The 11,434-nt window shown below is 31.4% G+C and overlaps 1 protein-coding gene across 1 annotated transcript in view; it reads left to right on the forward strand.

Annotated features, from left to right (window-relative positions):
* Positions 1 to 3,824, forward strand: part of LOC107663921 (E3 ubiquitin-protein ligase MARCH4-like) — a 20,830-nt gene extending 17,006 nt beyond the window's left edge. The window contains exon 4 of the mRNA XM_016454332.1: positions 3,092 to 3,824. Within this exon, the coding sequence (XP_016309818.1) occupies positions 3,092 to 3,543 (452 nt within the window). The 3' untranslated portion in view covers positions 3,544 to 3,824. The remainder of the gene's footprint in view (positions 1 to 3,091) is intronic.
* The last annotated feature ends 7,610 nt before the right edge of the window (positions 3,825 to 11,434 follow it).

The raw sequence follows: 11,434 nt of genomic DNA on the forward strand, positions 1-11,434 counted from the left end.
GCTTTGGATAAAAGCGTCTGCTAAATGACTAAATGTAAATGTAAAATATTAACAACATCTGTAATATATCAATGATACTAAAATAAAGCATCACCGAAAATTAGAAATAACTCTCCTCACAGATTTTATGAAATACTAACTCACTCATCAAGTCACACAAACACATATGAGTGTAAACAGAAAGAGAGGGAGAAATCAAAAGAATCTTTTGATAAATGATTCAGTTTGTTTGTCTTTGTGCAAACGGCAAATAAAACATGTGACACAGCAGGAGAGATTGTTTGTGTCGCATTCAATCTCAGTCATTAAAGCTGAATACTGGATCTAAAGCAGTAGTTCACTTAGAATTACTAATGTACACTTTCTAACAGATTATTGGAATGTTTTACAAGAAAATACTCCAGTCCATCAATTAACATCTTGTGAAGCCAAAAGCTGTGTTTGTAAGAAACAAATCCAACATTCAGATGTTAGCCATATTTTAGCCAGAAGTGATGGTTTAAATTTAAAACGTCTTAATGATGGACTTGTTTCTTACAAATGTGCAGCTTTTGTCTCCTCAAGAAGTGAAGTGATGGACTGGAGTGCTATGGATTACTTGTGGATTATTGTGATGTTTTTATCAGCTGTTTGGACTCTCATTCTGACGGCACCCATTCACTGCAGAGGATCCATTGGTGAGCAAGCAACGTAAATGTTCAGCAAATTGTCATTTTTCAGTGAATTACTTCTTTACATATCCAAATACAATGCAAAACATTATAGTTAGAGTAGGAGTGTAGAAACCAAAACTGAGCCTGAATCACAATAAAATACTTCCCAGAAAGGCAAAGAAAAGAGAGAACAAAGGCAGAAACAGGAGGAGAAAGTTAGTAAAGAGGTCAGGAGGCACAAACATCTCAGAGCACTAACGCTGGACAAACACACAGAGAGAAAGAGCTTCAAGTAATGAGGAACCAGGCTAGACACAGCCGTCTACCTCCATTAATATTACCTCCAGTTTAAACTTAGATGGAAACAGGCATAAATCAGAGAGAAACTCCAGGAGTTTGGATTAGTGTTTCTTCAAACAGAACCACAGATGAGATACCCAGAGCTCAACACACATGCGCCTGGATCCAGAGGTTTATGAGTCATTAGTATGAAATAATACATGCGCTGTGTTCATTCTGCCATCATACTCTTACTAACGCTGTGTTATATACTGAGCACAGTATGCAAACAGTACTCACATCACATACTACATCAGCTGTTATTTTAACACCTCTTTCTTGATATAAATATGTGTGTGTGTGTGGTCATGTAACAACAATGTATCAAACTGCCACTTGAAATTTATTTGTGCATATTGCATACCGTTATATACAGTAAATACCTTGAAATATGCTAATATATCATTCCAAACACAACCTTCAAGAATCATTCAGCTTTCTGAATCACTGAGCATAAACGAAAAGAATGCAACTGACTGTTGCAAAATTACTGTAGACTTCGTAGATACAGACATTTTAGATACAGATCTTTGGCCTTATTCGTCACTAACAGAATTAGTATATAGTACAGTATGTGGTTTGGATTTTACACCACTCTGAGTTTGCAAAGTGCTCTGTGGGTTTTTGCAGTTCATTAACACTGAGAACAGACCGGCTGCAATGATATGCGTTTTCAGCTATCTATAGTCTGACTTAAAGTAGTCACTTAATTTTTTTGTTTTTTTATCTTCCTGAGGTTCAATTATAATGTTAGTAAAGGTTTTTGCATTTAGATTTATCCATGGAATATATTAAATATATTAAAAAACATAATTATGACTTTTTATCTTTCCATTTTTTTTTTCTTGCAATTCTGAGAAAAAAGTGAAAATTGTGAAATATAAACTAATAATATAAAGAAAGAATTGTGAGATATAAACTCAAAATTGCTAAATAACTCAGAATTGCGAGTTATAAACTTAGAATTGCAAAATAACTCAGAATTTCAAGATATAAACTAGAATTGTGAGATATAAACTCAGAATTGCAACATATAAGCTCAGAATTGTGAGATAAAGCTCAGAATTGCAAGATATTCAATTCAAGTTTATTTGTATAGCGCTTTTGACAATACAAATCGTTGCAAAGCAGCTTTACAGAAAATGTTACGTTTCCACATTATATTTAGGAGTAGGTTATTATTGGTGACTATGACAGAAATGTACAGTAAAAATCATGCAGTTAGTTACATATTGCATGTAATCAAACAGACGGTGAACCCTATTAACTGTAATGATTATATGTTGCGATTAAACTTATAGGAAAATTTGGTAGCTTTGTATGTTGTTCCAGATAAATGTTTCAAAGAAATCCTTGGAGATATAAACTATAATTGTGAGATATAAACTCAGAATTGCGAGATATAAGCTATAATTGTAAGATAAACTCAGAATTGCGAGATATAAAATAGAATTGCGAGATATAAACTCAGAATTGCAAAATAACTCAGAACTGCGAGATATAAACTAAAAATTGCAAAATAACTCAGAACTGCGAGATATAAACTAAAAATTGCAAAATAACTCAGAACTGCGAGATATAAACTCAGAAATGTACAGTAAGAATCATGCAGTTAGTTACAAATTACACGTAATCAAACAGACGGTGAACCCTATTAACTGTAATGATTATATGTTGCGATTAACTTATAGGAAAATTTGGTAGCTTTGTATGTTGTTCCAGATAAATGTTTCAAATAAATCCTTGGAGATATAAACTATAATTGTGAGATATAAACTCAGAATTGCGAGATATAAGCTATAATTGTAAGATAAACTCAGAATTGCGAGATATAAAATAGAATTGCGAGATATAAACTCAGAATTGCAAAATAACTCAGAACTGCGAGATATAAACTCAGAATTGTGAGGCATAAATTTAGAATTGCAAAGTATAAACCAAGAATTGCAAGACATCAGATAAGATAAGAATTAAAAGATAAGATTCACCATCTTTTGATTTGTGGCAGAAACAAGCTTCCATATAACTCAAGAATTATCAGAATGATCAAAACATTGCAGAAACTTACAGTAACCCGGATGAATCTCTCTTCTCCGCAGCTCTAATTGTCCACGAGGGCCCGTCCGTTTTCCGTATATTCCACCGCTGGCAGGCCGTCAATCAGCAGTGGAAAGTTTTAAACTACGACAAGAAGCGAGACAGCGAGGAGCTGAAGAATAATGAGGAATGGACGCGTTCACTGCTCCACCAGAGGGATCCATCAGGAGCGGACGTCTCTCCTTCACCGTCTTCACTCATGGCTGCTGCTGGGACGCCGGCACTCCACGTGACCGACGGCACGACAAACACAAACACCACAGCTGCAGCGCAGGACTCCTACCAGACTGATGCGCTCGCTGACGGACCGGCTTTACCGGACCAGCACTGTCCCTATAACCTCCTGCATTTACTGAGTCATCTACGGCCACACGAGCCACGCAGCCCAGCCAGCAACATCAGCACAAACACCACTAAACCTAGAGAAGTGGTTATGAGAGTCACCACCGTCTGACTGGAGGCCTTATGATGGGACCCTCCAACTCTTTTCAGAACAGAGACTAGAAGCACAGCCTTGGAACTGCTGGATTATTTATGACTTTCACGGATACTGATAACAAACAATATGGGTTTTTAATTGCATATTCTGAGATCTAAAGAGCAGGTTGGACAGCTAGTGAATTTAAAGGGACAGTTCACCCAAAAATTGACATTCTGTCATTCTTTGATGTTCCGAACATGTATGATGTCATTTTATTTCCTGTGGAACACAAAAGGAGAATTTATGAAGAATCTTAAAGCTCCAAAAAGCACCATAAAAGCATCATAAAAATTGCCTTTTTATTCTGAATTTGTATTCTACAGTAAAAATAACATTTTTAGTATCATTGTCATTTTGGTATCATTGATATGCGATTATACTTTCTTTTCTATTTTCTATTTGAATTTTAGTTCAAAGTTTTAAGAATTTTGTTGTAACTTTATTAGTTTGTTTTTTTTTATTAGTTTTTGTTTTATTTAGTTTAATTAAATTTTTAATTGTAGTTATTTTAGTACTTCAGTATAAACAAAACAAAACATTCATATATTGAGTTAAGAAATTCTGTAATTTTTTTTAATTTTGTTTAGTCATTTTTATTATTTTAAAAAATATATCTATAAATAAGTTTTAATTTTATTTCAGTACTTAAAGTTGAACTAAATGAAAATGAAAAATGCTGCCTTGGCAACTAACTGAAATTAAATATATATTTTTACATTTTATTCCATGTTTATTTTATTTCAAGTAACTAAAATGTTTTTGTTTGTTTTAGTTTTAAATAAGGATTATAACCTTGCTTGAGGGCAGGGCTATTATAGTTAACTAAAACTAAAATTGTAACTAAAATTAAAAAATGTTGGTAACATGAAATTAAAAAAATTATTTCAGATAGTTGCCAAGTGAACATTTCTCACTTTAATTTAGTTTAGCTTGAAGTACTATAATAAGTAAAAACTGAACCTTAAATAATAATGAATGAAAACTATATAGACAACTACTAATAATGACAAAAACACAGCAGAATTACTCAAACTTGAACTAAAATTAAAAGGAAAAAGAAAAACATTTTAAAAAATACTTCAAGAAACTATAATAGTATCTCAATGATACTAAAATAACACCTTATATTTTTGTTTTTGGGTGAACAATTCCTTTAAACAAACACTTGTTTTACACAATATTTACTCAAAAATATCTGAAAAGAGAACATATGCACAATCCATTGAAAAGGCTGATGGTATTTAAATGAAATGATGAATGTGTTTACAGTAATGTTACGGCGGTGCCACAGAAACGTCAAACGGAGCCCATGACCCTTTCACTGTCCGTAAATAATGAGTGACAGCTGTCAGTCATCACACAGACAGATGCCGCCCAGGACAGCAGCTCAATCAGCCGAAAAGCACAAACTCTCGCGCTTTTTCTCTGTTCCGCTCATGCTTGCTGGTAATGCATGTTTTCATATTCACAACCTTCATGAGGATATCAATCATCTCAAATCATATCACATGGACGTCCTGCAATCATTGCCCCCTTGAGCACTTAAAGTCAACATGAAATCAAAATTAATTCTATTCATTTTCATAATACAAATACTTCTCCTGTGCACAAATAATTAGAGCACTTTATTCAAAATAAAACGTTTGTCTTTTTAATGCTTCATCAAAATGTAATAACCTGCTCTGCCTCCGAAAAAACTTTCCTTGACGTTATTTATTATTTTTCAACCCAGCCAACCAGCTAATTCTTGTACAAAACCATATGTTTTCTCATAATAATGAGATGTTATGTTGTTATAACTATATATTTTCTAGTAATAACAAGTTGCCATGTCATCAAATCAACATTTTTCTTGTTAAAACGTTCTATGTTATGTTATTTAAACAATATATTTTCTAGTAATATCGAGATGCTGCTATTAAAACGTTTTCTCGTACTAACAAGATGTTATGTCATTAAGATATTTTTCTTGTTAAAGTAACAGATGTTATCGAAATAAGATGTTATGTCGATATAAAACAATATATTTTCTAGAAATAACAAGATATATTTTACAATTACATTTTCTTGTAATAACGAGAAATGTCTTTAAAATGACATTTTTCTCATTAAAATGACATTTTCTTGTAACAACGAGATGTTATGTCGTTAAAACGACAACGATTTTCTCGTAATGACGAGATGTTATATTGTTAAAACAATATATTTTCTCGTCATAATGAGATATTATGTTGTTAAACTGACATTTTTCTTGTTAAAGCGCTATTTTCTCATGATAACGAGATATGTTTAACCTATATATTTTCTAGTAATAACGAGATGCTGGCGGTAAAACATTGTTTTTGTGACGTAATGACGTTATAATGAAAAAATGTTTTTTTTTTTTAATGACAGCATCTTGTTATTACAAGAAAATATGTCATTTTAACAAGAGAAATTATGTTTAAACAACATAGTATTTTGTTATTATGAAAAAATATATAGTTTTAATGGCATAACATCTCGTTATTGCAACATAATTGATAAAAATTGGAAACAATAGTATGTATGTGGCAGCAATGCACCACCGTAGCAAACAGTTTCATGTCGACTTTAACACCAGGAGGACTTTCCCTTCAATGAATGTAAGCAAATTACAAATACAATTCTGTTAAAAACATTATATTTACCATCGGTTCAACCCACAGATAAACAGCTGATCTGAATTTGAAGGCCGGACATTGTGGGTTTGATTATTAAAGGACTGGTTCACTCAAAATTTGTCATCATTTACTCACCCTCATGTTATTTTCTTTGTTTTTCTGTGGAAAAAAAGTTAAACGGAATGTGGAAGCTAATTTTGAAAGTTCATAAAAAGGTGATTTATAGCACAAAAGAAAAAAGTTATAAAAGTATTAGTAAAGTCCACAGAAAATGTTCACGAATGAGTAAATGGTGACAGAGTTGTGGGGGAATTATTATTTTATGTCCCTGCTTACTTCTGCAGTTTACTTGTTTTGCCATTATATATTTCTATCAAATATATCGACTTGAACATGGTGTGCTGAGATCCAAATTTTTTGTCATTTTGCCATTTCATATCTACGGAAATAAAATGAATATATGAAATGACAAACATCAGCATGAAGCTTTTACTAAAATATTACTCAGAAGTGTCTGAAGTCAGATATGATGGAGGACAGAGGAAGGTTTGACCCGTCTCAGTACCTGTAGGGCGTCAGATAATGCTGAGCGCTGAATAATTCAGTCCACGAAGAGCTGCCATCAGAGGAGTTAAAATAACAGTCGAGCAGAGTTCATCAGATCTACTCCAGTTCTCCTCAATTCAGCACCTCCTTTCCAATTCCCAGCATCTTTAACAATAAACGCAGACATGGGTCAGTGTCAAGGTTACTCAACTAAAACTAAACCATAAAAAAAAACAAAAAACATTTTTGTTACTTGAAATAAAACAAACATTAACTGAAATAAAGTAAAACAAAAAACATAAACATTTAGTTTAGGTCGAAGTAAAATAAATCACTAAAATTAAAAATAAAATAAAAATGAATCCAAAGTACTAATAAAAACTATGAAATAAAAATATACGATTCATAAAATGACAAACACACAATAAAATAGGTTACTCAACTAAAAAAAAACAAAAAACATTTTTGTTACTTGAAATAAAACAAACATTAACTTGAAATAAAGTAAAACAAAAAATATAAACATTTAGTTTAGGTCGAAGTAAAATAAATCACTAAAATTAAAAATAAAATAAAAATGAATCCAAAGTACTAATAAAAACTATGAAATAAAAATATACGATTCATAAAATGACAAACACACAATAAAATTAATAAAACTTTGTAAAAATATATATATTTTTAAATGATTCAAAATGAATTTTTGTTTAGTTTAAGTAAAAATAAAATAAAAACTGAGCTATAAATGAATAAAATAAAAACAAATTAAAAGCTACAAATATTACAAATTAGCAAAACCTCATCTAAAATAAAAATGGAAAATACTATATAAAAATAAAATTGACTCCAAAACAACGATGAAAATGTACATATATTAAAAAATGTATAAAATGACAAAAACACAATAAAATTAATAAAATGCAAACAAAACAAAATATAATTTAAAAAACTAATTCAAGATGAGAACTTTGTTTAGTTTAAGTACTAAAATAACTAAAATCAAAACTAAAATAAAAATTAAAACAAAAACAAATAAAAATGACAAACTAAAATTAAAATGAGAACTGTAAATGTTAATAAAAACTACAACAGTATCTCAATTATACTGAAATAACACTGGTCAGTGTACAAAGAGCATAATAGTTTAAACACCCCATGACAACTTAGTCTATTCAAAAATGTTAAAGGGGTCATGAACTGAGATATCAAAATTCCCTTGATCCTTTGATATTTAAGAGGTCAATGTGCTATAAAATCATTCTGTAAGTTTGAGAACTCAAAACTTTCTTGTTAGTCTAAAAACAGCTTATATTAAAACCAATCTACCAAAACGACAGCTTGTGGAATGTTCTACTCTATGATGTAATAGTGTGGCTAAACCCCGCCTCCGCAGAAGAAGCTCTATGCCTGCTTCGATTTATGCAAGAGCAGCAAACTCAGGTCTACGCAGAAACCAAACCATAAACTTTGATGAACTTTATTTTTAATGAAGGTCCAGTAAGAACTTGGTCCTTTGTTCACTTCATTTTACCGCGGATTTGTTTACAAACGTACAAACATACAGTTAGCCAATCATAGCAGTGGGCATTTACTTCAGAGTCTACAATCAGCCACGCCCATTCAAACAGAGCGTTCTGATGAGGGGGGTCAAAACCAGGACAGAAATAGCTTATTACTTCTAAATTGCATGCTTTTTGATGTCTTAACATTGTAAGTGGACCTCGGAGAACAGGATCCACTTATAAAATACATTTTTTTCTTTCTGGAAAATTAACCAAAGATGATACGGACTGACGAACTCATCCTGAAATACACAAATATTAATCCAATCAAACGCTCTCTAGAATGAGATAGTCCCTCCCTCTGCATAAGTAGCAATTCATGCTGCATGGAAGAGATTTTAAATTATTATATATATATTTTTTTTAAAAGGCCCAGTTTTAATAATAATTTAAAAAATAAAATAAAAAAAATCACAGAAATCCACATTAAACTTTCACATTGCATCACATTCTCTGTGATTTTCTGAGTCTCAGAGTTTCTCTGGGTCACACAGAGTTTAAAAGTAAGAGTTTGGGTTTAAATTGCATCATTATTATTGTGGAATGATTTCAGATATTTTTAATAAAGAGTTCAAAGCCATGAACCAAACCAACCAGCTTCAGATGAATCACATTACAAACCTGATTTAAAGCAAAAAAAAGTGCATGAAAAAATGACAAAAGGTAAAAGACTGCATTTTTTAAAATACAAATCCCTTGATGCACTGCAAATTAAATTTCTATAGCGTTTTATACAATACAAATTCATGTTTTTACTGGAAAAAATAACACTCTCTCTCATATATATATATATAGGCCTACACACACACACACACACATATATATATATATTGCTTTTTTAAATTACAAGCAGGTATTAGTAAATGTCAAGGTTATTATACTAAAACTTAAAAAAAACTTTTTTGTTACTTGAAATAAAATAAACATTAACTGATTCATTTCATTTAGTTTAACTTGATGTAAAATAACTAACACTGAAATAAAATTGACACTGAATTTAAAATATACAGATATATTTTTAAAAAACTACAAAAATGACAAACTCAATTAAATTAATTAAAAACTTTAACAATGTATAATGGAAGCAGAAAATATATTTTGTAAAACTTTTGTTTCATTGGAGGTACATTATGATCATTTACTTCTAATTTAGGTTTGCACTTCTTGTATATATTTCATATTTATAAAAAAAATAAAAATAAAGTGTACATGTATATGCTTAAAGTGAATGCAGCTGCCAAACTCTTTTTTTTTGCCAAAACAACTTTTCTGATTGGTGGATCTCACTTGAGGATTATGGGTAGTCTTATGGCATCTACAGAAGCATATATCATCACTGAAGAACCTCATGCTACGTCTGTCTTGAAAGCTTTATACGTTACTTTTAATAATCAAAGTCTCTCTGGAAAACAATGAATGGGATTCTACCTGGGTTAACAGAAGTGAAGTAGTGTGCTCTACTGACACACAGATCTGAAATACACTGTGATCAGAAAAGCATGAAATTCATTCCTCTTTTCCTTTTATCTTCCCCTCTCGCTATAGAGGTGGAAAGGGAAAAGCTAGTCGGATTGCTGCCCTGCTCCTGTTTGAAGTCTGAAATGACAGTCATTACAGGTTGCTGCAGTTTTTCAATCTGGAGACATCAGAATGGAGCGTCAGAAATGAGTGCTGCAGTTTTAATCGAACGCTTTGAGCTCTGACAGCTATAATACACAGAAACGATTAGTCAGATTCACACAGTGGTGGACGAAGTACACAAATCAAGTACTTGAGTAAAAGTACAGATCCGTACACACGGACCGTCTGAAGACATCACAGATCGGCAGGATTGTTGTATCGTCATTATATATTATTGCGTAATGACACTAAACTCTATTAGTGATTTCGTCAGACAAAATCATTTGCACTCAAATGTAACAAGTGGCATAAGTATTTGGTTGTTTATTTTGACACCAGCTTGAACATCATGTTAAGAAGTTTATTCAGACATGCTTTTATCAGTTAAGAAATATTTCCAAGGTGAGACACTTTTTAAGGTTTAAGGACACAGAGAAGCTTATTCATGCTTTTATTACGTCTCGTCTTGATTGCAATACACACGCATACACATACAGAAATAACAAAAATAAATCATCAATTATTCCCTTCAAATTTGAACTTGTAATTGTGATTATTAATTATGATTATCAAGATTTACGTTAAATCATGAGCTTTTTACCAGTGTTTGAAGCAACTGCATGCCATATTTTATATGCAAATAAAGCTGTGCAAAGCTAAAACACTTCTGAAAAACTTTTATTGCTTACATTGTTTTGGTTTCTACTTTAAATAATAAAAAAAGTAAAAATATGCATGGTATTATAACATTATACAAAAACTAAAATTAAAACAATGGGAAAAAACTCTAAGATAACCTGTAGAAAGGGAAAAAAACATCTTAAGCATGCAAAATAATGTACGCTGAGTGAGATTTTTGTCTGACAACAGCCAGTGCTCCACACAGAGATCTAACAAAAATCTCACTGGATTATTACAATTATTGGCTAAATGAATGTTTGGAAATGTAAACTGATATTTCCTACTGACACACGACAGCAAAAGATAGAAATAACCGACTTAAAACCATTTTTTGCTGGTCAAAATACTAGTTCTAATCATTTTGGCCACCACTGTATGTAATGAAAAAAAAAATCGATATATCCAATTTATTATATTATTGTATTTTTATAACTTATGAAATAGTATACAATGAAATTGATAGTTCAGACTAAATATTCTTAAGATAATTATTAAAAATAAATGTATCTATTTACCTATATTTTGCTTCATGTCGTACCTGAGAAGAACTTTTACCTGTGAAACAGACAGTCTCATGCCTTATTGCTTTAAGATTAAATTCATATAGAATTGTTCCATGTTTTATCTCTAATTAGTTTTTCTTCTTCTTCTTTAAACATCTTCGTCTTTCAAAGCTAGGTTAGGCAGTTTAGTGCGCTACTAATGTTAGTAAGCGGAACTACAAAAACAAAGCACGTTTTCGCGCGTTTGCGTCTCTCTCAACTTAAAGTTAAAGGGTTAGTTCACCCAAAAATGAAAACTCTGTCATTAATT

The sequence above is a fragment of the Sinocyclocheilus anshuiensis genome, unplaced genomic scaffold (assembly GCF_001515605.1).
Source record: "Sinocyclocheilus anshuiensis isolate Anshui unplaced genomic scaffold, SAMN03320099.WGS_v1.1 scaffold81, whole genome shotgun sequence".
Taxonomy (NCBI): Eukaryota; Metazoa; Chordata; class Actinopteri; order Cypriniformes; family Cyprinidae; genus Sinocyclocheilus; species Sinocyclocheilus anshuiensis.